We start from the raw sequence: 16,641 nt of genomic DNA on the forward strand, positions 1-16,641 counted from the left end.
AGATCTTCACCATTAAGATATTCTCCACTTTATGTTGGATTAGAGAGGATCATGTTCCCTTACTTATGGACTCAAACTCTCCTTTAATAATTGATCGGGCCCAACACCCGAAATGGGGATAAACTAGATACTCAAGTTTGAACTCATGACATACAAGTTAAATCGACAATTATTTTAAAAGCTTAACTCAATAAAAATTATGAATTTAATTATTTGATTAATATTCTAACAAGAACACAAAGACACTTAAGAGAGACTAGTGTTAAAGGAATCAATGACCCGTGGAAGAAGATAGAAATATCGCAACCTACTCTAAATTGTAAAATATATATGGACTATAATACCAAAAAAAAGAAGAAAAATGCGAAGAACTTGTATGCAAAATCATTCAAAGCTTGATAGAAAGGGTGAGATTGAATTGTCTAATATTGTATAACATCCTATTGTGGTTAGAGTGATGCTAAGATGTGCCAAATAAGGTAAGGTGTCTAAAACAACGTAAGATGACGTGGGTTAAACAAGGTGACACCCAGCATTGAAAAATGCTAGAACTGAAAAATAAGAGATTTATAGCTACAAAATTAGAATACTATTTAGTGGTTGGATAAATTATTTTAAGGAAAAGTTTACATACCCCCTCAAACTATCACCCAATTGACAATGTCCCTCCAAACTTTCAATTGTGATGATGTTCCCTCCTAAACTATCAAAAATTGTCAATGTTCCTTAATGACGAAATTACCCTTTGTAAAATAAAAACAAAAATACGAAAACTTCTAGAAAAAACCTAAAATTAACAAAAAAAAAAAAAACTGAACAGTGGCCAAATTTAAAAATAATAAAGCATTTTCCTTTTTATAAGAAAAAAAATTAAAAAGTTTCGATAAAAATTGATTTTTTTAAAAAAAAATTTTAAAATAAAAGTTTCCATTTAAAAAAAATATAAAATTTTCGTTTTAAAAAAAAATTAATAAACATTTCTGTTTAAAAAAAAATTAAAAATTCTTGTTTTAAAAAAATTTCGTTTTTCAAAAAAATATATAAAAAAAAATTATTAATTTTTTTTTTAATTACAAATTTTCGTTTTTTAAAAAAATCTTTTTTTTTTTTGAATTTATAGGGGGTATTGTTGTCTTATTGAGAAATTTATAGGGGCATTTTTGTCTTATTGCTAGTCTTGAGGAGACATTGATAATGTTTTGATAATTTTTTTTTTTTTTAGGGATGGACATTGTCAATTGGGTGGTAGTTTGAGGGGGTATATGAACTTTACCCATTATTTTAATTAAAATTAAAGAAAGTGTTCGTTATTTAGTTTAAGGTTAGTGGCTAGTATTTAGAATTAGTAATAAATAATATTTTGGGGGAATTAGAAGTTTAACCCTACCACCACCCTGCCTCTGAGAAAACCCACCAAAACCGTCAGGCAAGGTTGGAGCCCCACTGCCACTACCTAGGCCGAGCACCAGAGAACGCCACCTAGGCTAAACCCCATGCCGGAGAAAACCCATATATCTATAAAAAATAAAATCGGCAGTGGAGCAATGTCGTAACCAGTGTAGGAGTAGCACTGGGGTGGGTTTTTTTCAGGCATGCGGTTCAAGTTAGGCGGCGCTCAGCCTGGGCGGTGGGGATGGGGTCCCATCTGGTGGTTTTGTACATGATTATTTTCATATTTTTTGGCTTTAGATTTGGTATGATGAGGTATTTTGTGTTTTTTTTTTTTTCTTAAGTGGTTCCAAACTTAGGTGTCTAAACACAAAATAGTAGGGGTATCAATGCGTGTGGTTAAAAATTGCTCGCTAACCGCTTAACCGTATTAACCGCTAACTGCCTAACCGTTATAACTGCCTAGCGGTTAGCGGTTTTTGGGTTTACTAACCGTAACCGCTAACCGCCTTCCGCCTTTTTATATAATATATTTTTATAATTTTAATTATAAAAATATTTATACATATAACACAATCACTTGATCATTAAATCACAATTTTTTAAAAAAAAATAATTAAATCACAATTTGAGTCTTAATATATTATCACTATAATTTATATGATTATATTATATAATCATTTTATCATTAAATCACAATTTTTTTAAAAAATAATTAAATCACAATTTGAGTATTAATATATTATCACTGTAATTTATATGATTATATCACATGATCAATTGATCATTAAATCATTTGATTATATAATAACAAATTATACATATATAATATGACATAACTCATAAGTATACCAATTTATACTAATACAACAATTAAATATCTAGAGACTTATTTCCAATGTATGTTATAAACATATAAGTCTATATAAGTTTACAGATGCATATGAATAATATAAATGTATAATATCAATACTTAATCATATGATTCAATGACAATTCAAATACTTTATTTAAGGCTTCAAGTGAATCATATTATTAATGTATAATGATAATATGATTCGTATAATATCAAATTAAGTAATTGACATTGGATTAAACAATGACCAATTAATGTGTTACTTATAAACACAATTTAAGTATGAATGTATTATCATTATATGTTGTGACAATTGTCTAAATTCTAAACTTTTTTTATATGTTGTGTTGAATATTTTTTTTTATATGTTGTTTTTTTTTTTAAAAAAAAAAAAAAAAAAAAAGTTAACCGGTTATGATTTAATATTTAAGAAAATTTTTTTAAAGTACAAATAAATGTAAATTTTGGGTCAAACATTTTTGATTTTTCAATATGGGCTCTTTTTATAACAATTGGGTCCAAGAAGACACTAAAAAAAAATAAATAAATAAAAAAGAAGCTCAAAAAGGCCCGAAAGCCTTAAAGAAAGCCCAAAAAGCCTAAAAAGCCCAAAAAAAAAGCTTAATTTTGAAAAAGCGGTTAGCACGCGATTATCTATTTTACTAACCACTAATTGGCGGTTAGCAGTTGCGGTTAGTGAAATCTACTAACCGCTAAGGTGATTACGATTAGCGGTTATTGCCAATAACTGCTAACCATAACCGTCTTGACACCCCTACAAAATAGTGAGTTAATGCCACAATCCCATAAAAGTTATTTTTCTTTTTTAAATGATTACCATTATAAGCTATTTAAAATGCATCATGTCAGAATCTGAGTGAAGAGCTGCTTAAAAACAAAAGCCAGCTTTGTAGCCCACAGAATCCAGTTTCCGTAGAACTATGCAAATTAGGCCCATAATACATTAAAATATCAAACCCCAAAGAAAATCACGAAAATGTCATTGCAAGCAACAAAATGCTCCATTGGCTTAAAAAGAATTGAAAAAAGTAACTTCACCACCTGCCCAAAACAAAATAAAAATAAAAAATTACATGTCTAAACTGTTACGCTCTCATCTTCACCCCTACCTACGTGTCGCTTTCTACACTCGCAGTAAAAAACTGTGGTAACAATGTAACTCCAAAGCACAACTATCCCATACAAAAAGATTAACCCCACTTTATCTTTAACCCCCGTCGCTACCATCATCACCGTCGATGTCGTTGACTCTAAAGGCGAATCCAGACCGTCCATCATCCTCTGCAGATCTCTCGAGATCGCGCCCGATACCAACACGAACAAACCCGACAGCGCCCACCCGGACAATCTCCTGCCCGCCATTATACCCGAGCCGACACGAATGGCATCCCAGCCGAGCCTCTCCTCCACGATCGACACCACGAGACCGAGGCTCAGAACCGCCATCAAGTAAATCTCGAAACACGACCCGATTGCAAGCACCAGAAACTCGGACCCTGGCGATCCGGTTAGAGGGGCTAACACGCTCGGGACCGGGGCGTACAAGAGCGAGAGGGCGTAGATGAGGATGGTGGTGACGAAGGGCCTCTTCCATGTCAGCTTGACGGCGGTGAACGCCGTGAGGAGGGTGGGGCGGGCCGCGTGGCAGGAGGAGGCGGTGGAGTTGACGGCGGTGACGGCGGCGAGGAGGGAGAGGAAATAGGAGGGGAGGAAGAAGAGGACCTTGAGTTTGAGGAGGGAGAGGGCGTGGGCGCGTGAGTCCTTCCAGACGTGGCGGGCCTCGAAGCGCGTGGAGGAGAGGTGGGCGACGGCTTCCAGGTGGAGGACGTGGGACTTGAAGGGGAGTGAGGAATGGGAGAGGGAGACGAGGAGGAAGGAGAGGGGGAGTGTGGTGAGGGCAAATAGGGAAAGGAAAAGTAGTTTGTTTCTGAGGAAAATTTTGAGGGAAATAAGGAGGGTGGAGAGAGGGGGAGAACAGGTGGGGGGTTGGGAGAGAAGATCGTCCCTTTCGGACATTGTTCTCTTTTCTCGGCTCTCTCCGTGGTGGTTGGGTCAATGGGCATTCAAGGGTTTACCCAAATGCCTCCATCGGAGCTTTCTATTGCTGAAAATGTATTATAACCCAACTACGGCGGAGAGTGCTAGAGAGACAGGGAGGTCTGGTGACAGCCAAGAGACTCAAATGTTTCCTAAAAGGATAAATAATAATATTAAGAAATGTCGTTTAGTTTTCCAAAATGTAGATTTAATTACATATTTAGTGTTGTTTACAGAGAGTAGAGTAGATAAAATACGAGAAAATATCATCAGATTACAATGCATGCTTAGATCCAAAATGAGAGCTTATAAAATGACTCAAGATTCAAGGCAGACGGCATTTAACGAATGAATGAAGTTTTCATACACTCCTTCACTTTTTGAAGGTTATTGTATTGGAAAATTTGATTGACACAACTATTCAACCAACCCAAATCTCACAAACGGGTACAGCAAATAATTACGTAGGCAAAACTCTAAGCAGCTGGAATGTAGGTGCCACAATTTCTGCTCTGCTCACGTGTGAAGTTTAGATTGCGTCAATGCATGTGTATAAAATTATATAGGTTGACCTTAATCTGACTCATTTAATTAAACAAATCAAAACCCTTCAATTATAACTCTATAATTTTATATTGAATTTGTGTCCGATTTATGGATCATGTCAACAATTGCCAGCCATTATCTTAGATTCGGGTCGTGTTGAGGCATTGATATAAAATTATATAGGTCAACTTTAACCCGACTCATTTAATTAAACAGGTCAAACTCTTTAACCTGAAGCCTTTAATTTTATGTCGAATTCGCAAATCGTATAAAAAATTAGTAATCCTACTTAGAAGAATTTTTTATTTTGAGCTATTTAGTGAGCATGGAAGGAGCAAGGTTAAAAAAAAAAAAAAATAATAATAATAATAATAATAATAAAGCTAGATTATTCGAGGGGCTGTCACTTTTATGAAGAGTTAGCTTTTTGGTTATTAGCCTTTTTTTAAAAAACAATTTTCTTAGGCCTCGGTTTTAAAAAGGAAAATATGAAAAATTAGTTGATTGGCCTTTTAGTCTACGTTTCCAAAGAGGACAAGTTCTTCATATAGCCTCTTATTCAAAGGCTATATGAACAAAGAGGGTCAACATTTTAGCAGTTGGGGGTCCATTTCATATGAATGTACTACTTTATAGCTTTTTTTTTTTTTTTTTTTTTCTTTAAAAAAATGTAGGGGTTGCCATGGACAACCAAATGGTCACTATTCAAAATTGTCCTTCAATTGACACATTCCTGCCATGTGTCACTCATGAAGCGATTAGTACATAAATTAGTGTGACCTTTGGCATGACTAAAGCAAAGCAATCATATTGCCATTAGTCACGTTGGTTCTCGAGATTAAGTATCATGACATATCACCCTTCAATGTTTCGTAAGATCATGCATTTATGATATAATCTCTTCAAAGCCAAGCTGCTATCACTTTGAAGCACGAGCACCCAATTTGTCGCTTCTGAAGATCAACCGACAAGCTTTGAAAGAACAATAGGCTCGAAACACTCGTTTCAAATTCTAATGAATTGATTGACACACCAATTATCCAAGAGAATTAAGGGCTCCTGAAGAGCTTGGATACTGGCAGGCCCTAGAAAAGCCTACTAACGAGCCCAAAGCTCTCATTTCAAATTTTCATGGACACACTAATCATTGAGAGGCTATTAGAGAACTTAAAAATTGACGAGGCTTGAGAGAGTCCATCCACAAAAAAGCCTAGCCAACCTCTAAAGGTACGAAGAATCACATGTCTTTAAGGACCCAACAATGAAATAGTTTGACAGCCCACAAGCCCAACCAACTACTAGGATCCAAGTGCACCTTCACCAATAATGTGTCACCAAAGCAACCGATTCTACCCTCCTGCCAACTCAACTAACTATACGCCCACCATGATGCCCCTCCTAAGAGATTGAGGAAAAGAATCTCCACGTTAGGTAACAATATTTTGGCAGGGGACCCTCAAACTCTAAGAGGACGTTAGCCTATATAAAGAGGCTAGGTGAACCTCTCAAGTATGCAATTTGACCCTTGGCTAAATTCTCCCAAAATACCCTTTTACCGTTCTCTAGCTAACTTGGGCTTGAGAGTGGTTTCACTTAATCCCACCGGTGAGCCCCTCTACCCCTTTCCCTTTCTTGCAAAACACTTCTCTAGAAGGTAGCCATGAAGTCATTGTAGATCCTTTTGCCAACAGCAGTATCCTAAAGAGTAAAGACCAAGTAATCTCTTGGAGCTTGGTGTGTTGCTTCTTTGTGCAATGATGGCCGCTCTTGACATCCGGAACGAATCTTGATTTCCTTTCACTGACTCGTTTGTGTGCCCCGCTGATATCACTCTGGTTGCCGACCTTTTTCATCCCCAATCCAAAAGCTGGAATGACAATCTGGTCTGTTCTCTGTTCGACCCTGCCTTTGCTGAGGGTATTGTTACCTTAACATTTATCTCACTACCCCTAATCTACCCATCTCATCTTGCAGACCACTTTCTCAATCAACACGGCAGTCTTAATTCAATAAAATTTTATTGAATCCAGGATCAGCTCAAGCTCTTGTTTTGGAAGATTGCTTGGTGCATCCTTCCCTAGTAAATACCCTTCTTGTGTCTCCCTAAAAATGATGTAACTTTAAAAATTACCATTGAATCAAAATTCAATAGTAATTTATCACAAAGCCACATCATTTTTTAGGGCCACAAGTTCCACCTTGGTCTCCATCACCTCCTGGGTTCCACAAAATTAATTTTGATACAGCTATTGTCGCAACGATCTGTTGGGACTCTGTGCAGATATGATGCAGACATGCACAACGCTAACCGTCCATGCTACCAAAGCTCAAAAATTCCACAAGCACAAAAACTTGACCGGTTCAGCATAAGCCATCATCTTCGACCTTAGAAAGAGTATCAATATTCTCACTCAGAAAATAGAAATCAGCATTCTTAAAAGATAAGGAGCCATTTAATGCAAATAAAACATTTTCTCAATTTCTACAATCCTTGGACAACCAAATCTTTCCAGCTTGAAAAATATCGAACATAAAGAAAGAAAATATTGTCCAGTATTTGTTCTTGTGCCAGAAGACAGTTTAAAAACAAGTACCACTGGTCGTCTGTGATTCAATGGAATAAAAAATTCAGCCAGTTAAGAGAAGCAATTAGAAAAGAGAAATCAAAAGATACCATCAACAAATACAAAGATCACACAAAGCTTAGTAATCCTTAATAAACTGGACTTGGTCCATCAATCTGGTCCTAATTCAACCCATTTACATATCTAAAACAACTACCATACATTCTATCCACACTAATGATCCAATATTCCTGCATTATAGGGCAACAAATGTTATGGCATTTCAAATCATTAGCAGTCTAGGAAAAGAAACTATCTAGGAACAGTACATTCTCTCTACTTAATGACACTGCATAATAACCAAAATTCCCACATCCAATATAGTTGGCTATTGTCTCATAACTTACCAAAAACAAACACAGAGTTCAGTATGTATTACTTATATACTGAATTCTTGAGAAAATACCAGAGTTCAGTATCCCATCAAAGAATCTGTGGACTTAATCAAATGAAAGCATTACAAAGAAAAACATGCTTAAACTACATATTCACAGATTCAATAAAATTCCAATGGCACGGAAAAATCACAAACTTTATCCACGTTTCAAATTGGCAGTCGAGAAAGAAAGTTTGGCAAGTTAATCTCTTCAGCCAGAGTTCCTAATCCTCACAAACTCCATGAACACATATATTCACTACTAACACCATATAAAGCCAGAAAACTACCAGGATAAATATTGGTTACTAGAATATCCTTAACTAAGCTCTTATCACATACACAACAAAAGAACAACATTGCAATTCAAATATATATTAGCTTTTGCAGACTAGTGTTTCTTTCAATCAATAGCAGGAGTAATGCACTATGCTTCTGTAGAAGAACGTTTTGCAAAGTTTATTTAGAAGAATAACTCATCATGCACAACGCTACTCCAAAAAAGGATCCCTACACTACACTGGACTAGCTTTATCTCATGGACAATGATATTGAATGTTTGTTAGCCATTCTTATTAAAAACCAGACTTACACTTGCAGAGATAAGTAAGTCAAATATATAAATACATGGATCAAAATTGCAATAACCTAAACTATAGGCTTTCAAAGTTTCTATTTTGGACAGTAAACTTCTCAAGTTAAGTTTCCTACTTCTGAGCAAATTACCCTCAGTCAAACCCATTACCCTGCCCAATGTGCCCATCTATTTTTGTCAACCTTAGTCATCGTACTTTAATTGGAACACATGATACACTTGAGAAGACTCACACCAATCATTTCCCCAGAAATGCTCAAGGAAAGACCTATGATGCTTGCACCTGGTTCACAGAAAACATGTAAGAACACCTTGAAGCCAATATCCGTAATCAAGCCAAGTAATTAATGTAACCGATCGACAAAGAACTTATTCTCCTTCTTTATTCTTTCCCTCAGCAAAATCTCATATATAAATGTAATTCCTATATAAATACTATGCAAAGCTTAAACATGTTTGATTAAACTTTGCCTTCCCTTTTCTTTTGTTTTCTTTAATAGTGAACCGAATATAAACGTAAAATGCCTCAATGTGGAAACAACAGTTTCAAAAAAGAACAAAAAAAATTCAGAGAAACAGACACTGGCAGTCATCAAACCAATTGCCCTCCGTTTGAATCCTCGTGACACGACGGAATAGAAAGAAAAATTGCAAACTTGCCCAAGAAAGGCACCCGATTTCTTAAGCCATACAAAACTTTCTTTTCACCTATTCTTTTCCTTGTGCTTTCCTAGATCCAAATACAGCTTTAAAGGCTCCAACGTGCAGCACCCAAGTTTTCCCCATGCATTCTACATGACAAAGGACTTGAGGAACATATGGCAAAAAGGAGTTCTTTCACCCTAATAGAGCTTTATAGCTTAACTTGGTGCTAAACAACGACAATCTAGTGATAAGAACTTAACTTTCTAATCTCAATTTGCATTTTCTCAGCAACCAAAGAAAACCCATCATAGGAAAAATTAAAAGAATCGAGCACAAAAGCAAATAAAAATCAAAACAAACATATCAACAAATTATATCTGAAACTATACATTAAGCGGAGGAAAAAAAAAAAAGCGAAAAAGAAATCACATTTGGTACAAAATCTCTTAAGTTTCCAGAACTTACAATAATTACAAGCCCTACCAAACCCCCCACGACTGCTTATCCTCGTCCTCCATACCCAACATCAAACCCTTAGTTGCCGCATTTAATCGAACACGAGCCCGGCAAATCGGGCAGGCGGCGACCTTGAGGAGCCACGAGTCCACGCACCTCTTGTGGAAGACGTGACCGCACGCGGCGAGCTGCCTGCAGCACTGGCCGTCCCTGAAGGCGTCGAGGCAGACCACGCATTCGTCTCCTTCTAGGGCGCCGTACTTCCGGACGTCCTTCTTCAATCTGAAGTGGGGGAGCGCGTTAAGGTCCTTGGGGGGGAGCCCAGAAGATGGGGTGGTGGAGGGAAGAGAAGAGCGGCGGTGGTTCTGGCGGTGGGAGGAGAGGGAGAGGTGGAGGAGGAGCAAGGCGGCGGAGGCGAGCCCTAGGAAGAGGAAGAAGAGGGAGGTGAGGAGGATCATGATGATGGCCTTCAGGAGGAGCGACAGGACCTTTGGATTTGCTTTTAATGGTGGTGGTACCACCGCCGGCGTTTGGTTGTTGTAGTCGTGATGAGGAGGCATTGAGATTCTCGGACGGTTAGAGATCAGAGAAAAATTAAGGAGAAAAAACAGGGGGCTGTCTGTGATATTTGTGAGAGAAGAGAGAGAGAAAGCATAGAGATGTGGACCAGATAGGAAAATATCTATCTCTTTAGACGCTATCGTCACCTTAATTTTTTCTGACCACTTCTTAATTACAGAATTTTGCTAATCAAAGCTTTAAAATGGAGTAATACTATTTAATGGGTTTTTTTTTTTTTTAATTATTATAAAGAAATAGAGGGATTATTATTGATAGCAAATCAACACTAAGCACAACCTTCTATAGAAATAATATCCGAGATAATTTCCAAAATACGATCAAAAATTTTCTCAATAGAACCTTTTTTCATGGTGAGAGATTACTATTTAATGATTATGATTTAAAGTTTAGGTACTTAATTAATGATGTATATAAATTTGACATTAATATGTTTTTAGAAATATTTAAATCATATATACGGTTAAATACATTAAATTTATATCTACAATAAAATGAACGTAATCGTATATCTTAAAAACGTGACGTCGTTTGAGAATTTGAATTTTGAAGAATGTAAATAATTAGAAATTCGATAGAATTTTTGGGTTTGGTTTATTTAAGGTATTTTGTAAAAATTATTGATTCTTTTCGAAAATATTCTTATATCTTTTCTGTTTTTTTTTTTTTTAAAAAAAAAAAAAAAAAAAAAGGAAAACTCTCCATTTTATAGGTAGAGCTAGATTTTGAATGGTTTGTATAACCATGAGGAAATTCACCTTTGAAGATTACATCAATAAATGTTTACGTTAAAAATTAGCTTGAAATAAATAATTCAACATATCATTCCTACCTAGCAACAACGTCAAATTTAGGAGGACTTTAAAAAGATTCTAGTTTTCCTTATAATATTACTTTTTGAGTAAAAAAAAGACAATCATGCTATATCTAGGAATTAATGACTTTGACCACCACTTTCAACAATATCTCATTTATGTAAAATGACAAAATTGCCCCCTTAAAAGTAACTAAATGGATCCCTTCCATTTCAATGGAAGAGGATCCGTCACCCTCATTTTTAGCCTCTTCCACACCTGGTCTTTTATATACTTTTTTTTTTATAAAAAAAAAAAAAAAAATTGACATGTCCACACAAAAGGGGGAGAGGGATTCGAATTAGTGACCTCTGCTTCAAAAGGCATGATCCTCAATCGATTGAGCTACCCCTTGAGAACATGTCTTTTGTACTCTTGAATGCCTTTGATTTTGATTTACCAACTAAAGCTAACAGTTCCAAATACTTACCATATCTTTGCCTTGTCGAGATACCAAAAATTTTGAATATTCAATCTCTATCCTCCCAATTTGTACTCTTGTTAAAAATGATTGAGGTTTTTGCTCTATTAAGTTTCTGTCAGGGACGGAGGAAGGTGGGGACTGGCTGGGGCCAGGGCCCCCCAAATGACAATTTTTTTTTTTTTTTTAAGGTAAAAACAATTTTTTTATGGTTAATTTTTTTTTGCTAATGGGCCCCTGCCCATTAAATTTTTTTCAGCCATGGCCCCTGCCCATTCTCAAGGCTGGCTCCGTCCCTGGTTTCTGTCCTGACGCATTTTCATACATCTTCAGCAACCCCTAAGGACGAAGGATAGAGAGTCTGCCTCATTGTAATATATTTGCGTTGAAAAAAAAAAAAAAAAAAACCAAGTAACTAACTATCATCAACGGAAGAAAAAAATGTGATCAAGTCTGGCCCCTTTTTGGAAGTAGGGACACCCATTGATTTTCATTTCCTATCTGCATGCTCAAGAAGAGAGCCCAAAGCTAGCTCATTGCCCACTAGTCCGCCATTTACAATAACAACATTGTGCACAATTCATAATAAGGCAAATCCATCTATAGGCAAACTCTATCATTCTCTTCAAATCCTCTAGAAAATCTCGCTCCACCCTATCGTAAGCTTTACTCATATTCTAGTTTACATAGAGTGAAGTGTCTCATATTTTCTCTTACATGTGATCATTAACATGTAAGATCATAGAACTTTATATATGTGCAATATGTGCATGGGTCATGTTGAACCTAGGTCTAGTTTGCCATATAAAACCTTGTCCAAAGACTAACGGTCAAAACAGTTAAAGAATTAAAACCCATGAAATTGTTAATGACTAACGGAGACAAACGGAAGAGTACGTCTACTTTTCCATTAAAACTCATGAAGATAGTTGAATTTCAAGTCATAAAATTTGATAATGATCCAACGGTAAAAAAATGTAAAGCTCGTGAATGTCTATAACAAATAGTAAGAAAGTTTTGAAGATTAGAAACCATAAAAATAGTATGACCATTAGTTAAAAAATAAAAGTATGTTGGTAACATCACAACAATTTTTCTAAAGCTAAATTAGTATGACCACCACTTATGATTTTTAAACATGTTATATATATAGGAGTTGCATATCACAAGTTCTATCAATATATTAACAGTAATATTCTAAAAGAAAGAGTAGAAATTAAGTAGTAGTTTTTGGTGCCACAAGATAGTGTGCTCATGGAGATGCATAGCTTCATTTTGGTAGGCATCATTGCAAGCTTTCTCTCGGCAGCTTCAGCAGTCCCTGGAATTGCCACCTTCTACACAAGCTATGTTCGTAAGTATTTTTAAATAGATTTGGTTAAGTTGCCCTATAAAACATTATACGAGATTTAAATACGTCATAATATAGTGATAAAGAAATGCATGTGTACATGTATTTAGCGAATTATCTAGTGTTTTTTTTTTGGTAATTGCCATATAATGGAGGAGTGGACATTGCAAAAAATTGTTTGGATTGTTTAGTTGATCAATAGTTGTTTTATTGGTTTACCATTTTCTTATATGTCCATATAAGATGAGGAGAGCAGATTCGAACTAGTGACTTCTATTTTATAAGGCATGGTTTCCAGCCGATTGGACTATCCCTTTAGGACTTTATTGGTTTACTATTGTAGTGTGGGTAAAAGCATATCTTTTTAACCATTGTTCATGTTAGATTATGTTTATCTCTTTTACGTTGTTTTTTGGGTAGGATTAAGTTTATCTCTTTTAGGAGTCTTCTTGACCTCGACAGCGAGTTAGGTTGTTGAGTCATGAGTTAGACCGATGTAAGTCCTATTCATGTGGGTTTCATTGTATTACGTTCTTTAAATATTGTATTACTATGGAATAAAATAAATCAGTCAAAAAATTATTCAACTCTTGTGTTTGTAAGCGTTGAGAGCACATCTAATTGCTCATACAACAATAAATCAATATTGTAAGGTAATTATAAAATAAAAATATAATTTAAAACCTTTCCCTTACTCAAATATGTAGAACATATGAATATTGCCACGCTAACCCAATTGTCATTATCATGTGTCTTTTTTGCCAGCTTCCGCATGCTACGGCAACCAATACAATGGGGTGATGATCGCGGCAGCCGGAGACGCTATATGGAATGGTGGGGCTGCATGTGGCAAATTTTACACCGTTAGATGTACGGGAGCCCGGAACGCTGTACCGCATCCTTGCAAGGGTGGCAGCGTGACTCTGAAGATTGTGGATCACTGTCCCGGATGCCCATCAACCCTCGATTTGTCACGAGAAGCGTTTTCCAAGATTGCTGATCCTGTGGCTGGAATTATCAACATTGATTATCGTTGATGTGCCTAACTTTCACTCTAGTGCTACCATAGCACAAAAGTGTGTACTTTTTTGCTATTCTATTAATGAAAAAAAAATAAAAGCAGTGGTCTGACAATGAATAAAAGAAATTGAAGGGACTTTTGGATTATTTTTAGTTATACAAAATACGTTTTTTTTAAAAAAATTAAAAAAGGTTATTGTTAGCTGAATCTATGCAATGCTAAATATAATTCAAAAAACATTTTTTTTGACATTTGGCTCGTAAAAGGTCGTCAAACATTTCTTATATTTTTATGTAATTTGAGGGAAGATAAAGATAAACGATGAAGATGAGCCGCAAAGAAAGAAAGGAAGTGTGTAAAAATAAACGGCTTTCAAGGGCAAGATTGAGATTTAGTATAATTGTTTATTCGGATTGCTTGTAATTTGGACATACAATTGTGAGAGGACCCAAATTATGAGTTCCACTAATTATCGGGTCTACCTACTTGGGGAAAATGTTCGGACAACCTAGATCTGTTAGGGCAAGTAAAAACATGTTTGAGATTGTATTTGAGAAATAGAACTTCTAAATCAAAAAGCGTGTTTTGGTAAAAGTTTTTATTTTTAAGCTTTTGCCAAAAGTGCGTTTTTTTTTTTTTTTTTTGACCCTTAAAAGCGCTTTCAATTTTTTTTACCAAACAAGTACTATTTTCTTCAAGCAAACTTTTTGGGTGTTAAACACATTTTCAAGTCCCTTAAACGCACACTCAAACATGCCCTAAGTCTCATAAGAAGTTTTTCCATAATTGACAATTTAGAAGTACAGGAGAGCGGCAAAAAATGATTTACACAAATGAAAAACGTAAATTACTTTACACCTCGTTAAAGTTATTTTTCTTAGTCAATGAAAAATATTTTAGGTATGACTAATATTTTAGGGTTAATTATACTTTACCCCTCAAAGTTTGAGCCGATTTTCAATTCGATCTCCAAAGTTTTAATTTTTATAATGCACCCCACCAAAGTTTAAACTTTTTTCAATTCAACCTATCCGTTAGTTACAGCCGTCTGACGAAAATGTGATCACGTGACGCGCACATGATCACTTATGCTTATTCCTTCCCAAAATGCCCCTAGTGGAGAAGCCACACGTGTGCAGCCTAAGATGCAGTTTATGAAGACTTATTATCTTCATAGGTGGAGATACTCAAAGCCGTAGTCCCGTGTTACAGGATCGCCGGCCTATTGCCGTTGCTATCCGACCGGTGCTTCAACAATATGAAGAATAATGGTGGGAATTAATTAAAAGCTGTTTGCTTATAGCGATTTTGAGAGAGTTGATAAGTAATTGTGAATTGTGATGGTCTTTTGGCAGTCTCTGCATGTTTCAGATACCAAGACGATGGTATCTTTGTAGATATGGCAAGCAATGCCATATGGAACAAAAGTGAAGTATGTGGGAAACAGATTATGTTGAAATGCTTTGGGTGTTTGAGAATATGTAAGTGGGATTGTCCCACATTTCTTAAAGTGTGAAGAGGGTATGGTTATTGGCATATAAATAAGCTTTTTATATAATTCTCAAATTAATTAAGAAAATATGAACGTATTAAGGCTTTAATGTGTAGATGTAAGTTATAAGCCGAACCAACTTAATCTTTATGATTATTTCCGTTATTTCTTATTATTACGTTTTATATTATGTGTTCTTACATTGGGGCTACAGACCTTGTGCCAAATCTGTGTAACTGATCTTCAAGCCTTTTCTGCTACAATCGTTGATTGTTGCCCATCATGTGGTGCAACCTGAAAATAAATGGATGCTCCCTTGAATATTTTGGAGGTCCATGTTGTCTTATTTATAATATACGATTATAGTGTTGGTCTTACATTATAAATGACAAGTGCTCATACATGGGAACTAGTTATGACCGTATATACATATGAAAAGAACGGATATATGTACATATGAATAGATATTGTGATGCGCATTGTGCAATATATGGAAGGAGCCATCAGGTAGAGCTCACAAGGAAATAAGTTCCATATAGCCGTTGGAGGAGAATCTCCTTATAGCTATTAGAGAAGAGTAACACGTTGAACATTATACAGTTGTCGTGGGATCCCGTGATTGGTGTTGTGTGTCTGGACCAGGAGTTGGTATCATAGTGTACTTGCTTACAGCCCCCCGCAAGCTGATGGGGGAGCTAAGCACCATAAGCTTGTCACGGAGAAAAAGGAAACGAGAGGAGGTGAGACCTTTGGTGAAGATATCAGCGAGTTGGTCATGAGTGGACAAGTAGCGCACTGAGATATCTTTATTGAGAACTTTCTCGCGGATAAAATGGTAATCCACTTCAATATGCTTTGTCTGGGCATGATAAACGGGATTGGAGGCAAGAGCTAAGGCACCAAGATTGTCACACCATATTTTAGGAACAGTTGGAAAGGGAACACGGAGTTCCTTAAAGAGCATACGGCGCCAATAAAGTTCGGCAGTGAGCATGGCCAAAGCTCTATATTCGGCTTCAGTAGAGGAACGAGACACGACAAGTTGCTTCTTTGCACACCAAGAGATCAAACACGAGCCAAAGAAAACACCAAAGCCGGTTGTGGATCAGCAATCATCTTGGTTACCAGCCCAATCAAAGTCACAAAAAGCCACTAAACAATGTGGGTCTTTTGAAAAACGAAGACCATGATTGGGCGTACCCTTCAGGTAGCGAAGGACCTGCTTTGCAGTTGTCCAATGTAGAGTGGTCGGGGAGTGTAAATGTTGACAGAGTTGATTAACAAAGTAGGCGATGTCAAGTTGAGTAAGAGTACAGTATTGTAAGGCACCGACTACCTGATGATAGATGCTGGGGTCGGGTAGAGGGTCGCCAGCTGA

At 36.2% G+C, this 16,641-nt stretch overlaps 2 protein-coding genes and 1 pseudogene across 3 annotated transcripts; 1 reads left to right on the forward strand and 2 right to left on the reverse strand.

Moving 5' to 3' along the window:
• Positions 1–3,143: 3,143 nt before the first annotated feature.
• On the reverse strand, positions 3,144–4,423 carry LOC132190981 (uncharacterized). The gene has a single exon (XM_059606004.2). The coding sequence runs from the start codon at positions 4,280–4,282 to the stop codon at positions 3,344–3,346; it is 939 nt and encodes a 312-aa protein (XP_059461987.2). The 5' UTR covers positions 4,283–4,423; the 3' UTR covers positions 3,144–3,343.
• Positions 4,424–5,558: 1,135 nt separating this feature from the next.
• LOC132190317 (RING/U-box superfamily protein) lies at positions 5,559–10,193 on the reverse strand. 2 transcript variants are annotated; one of them, XM_088510500.1, is made up of 2 exons: positions 9,555–10,193; positions 5,559–7,234 (listed from the first exon to the last, which is right to left on the reverse strand). In XM_088510500.1, the coding sequence occupies exon 1, from the start codon at positions 10,103–10,105 to the stop codon at positions 9,569–9,571; it is 537 nt and encodes a 178-aa protein (XP_088366626.1). In that variant the 5' UTR covers positions 10,106–10,193; the 3' UTR covers positions 5,559–7,234; positions 9,555–9,568. The 2 variants fall into 2 exon arrangements, with proteins under 2 accessions (XP_088366626.1, XP_088366625.1); XM_088510499.1 differs by lacking the exon at positions 5,559–7,234 and adding an exon at positions 8,407–8,727.
• Positions 10,194–12,653: 2,460 nt separating this feature from the next.
• Positions 12,654–13,787, forward strand: LOC132191127 (putative EG45-like domain containing protein 1 pseudogene; annotated as a pseudogene).
• Positions 13,788–16,641: the final 2,854 nt, after the last annotated feature.

This window comes from Corylus avellana, chromosome 9 (genome assembly GCF_965113065.1).
Source record: "Corylus avellana chromosome 9, dhCorAvel1.hap1.2, whole genome shotgun sequence".
Lineage (NCBI taxonomy): Eukaryota > Viridiplantae > Streptophyta > Magnoliopsida > Fagales > Betulaceae > Corylus > Corylus avellana.

Coding starts and splice junctions, on each gene's coding strand:
- LOC132190981 (XM_059606004.2), bottom strand. CDS start 4,282: ATGTCCGAAAGGGACGATCTTCTCTCCCAACCCCCCACCTGTTCTCCC.
- LOC132190317 (XM_088510500.1), bottom strand. CDS start 10,105: ATGCCTCCTCATCACGACTACAACAACCAAACGCCGGCGGTGGTACCA.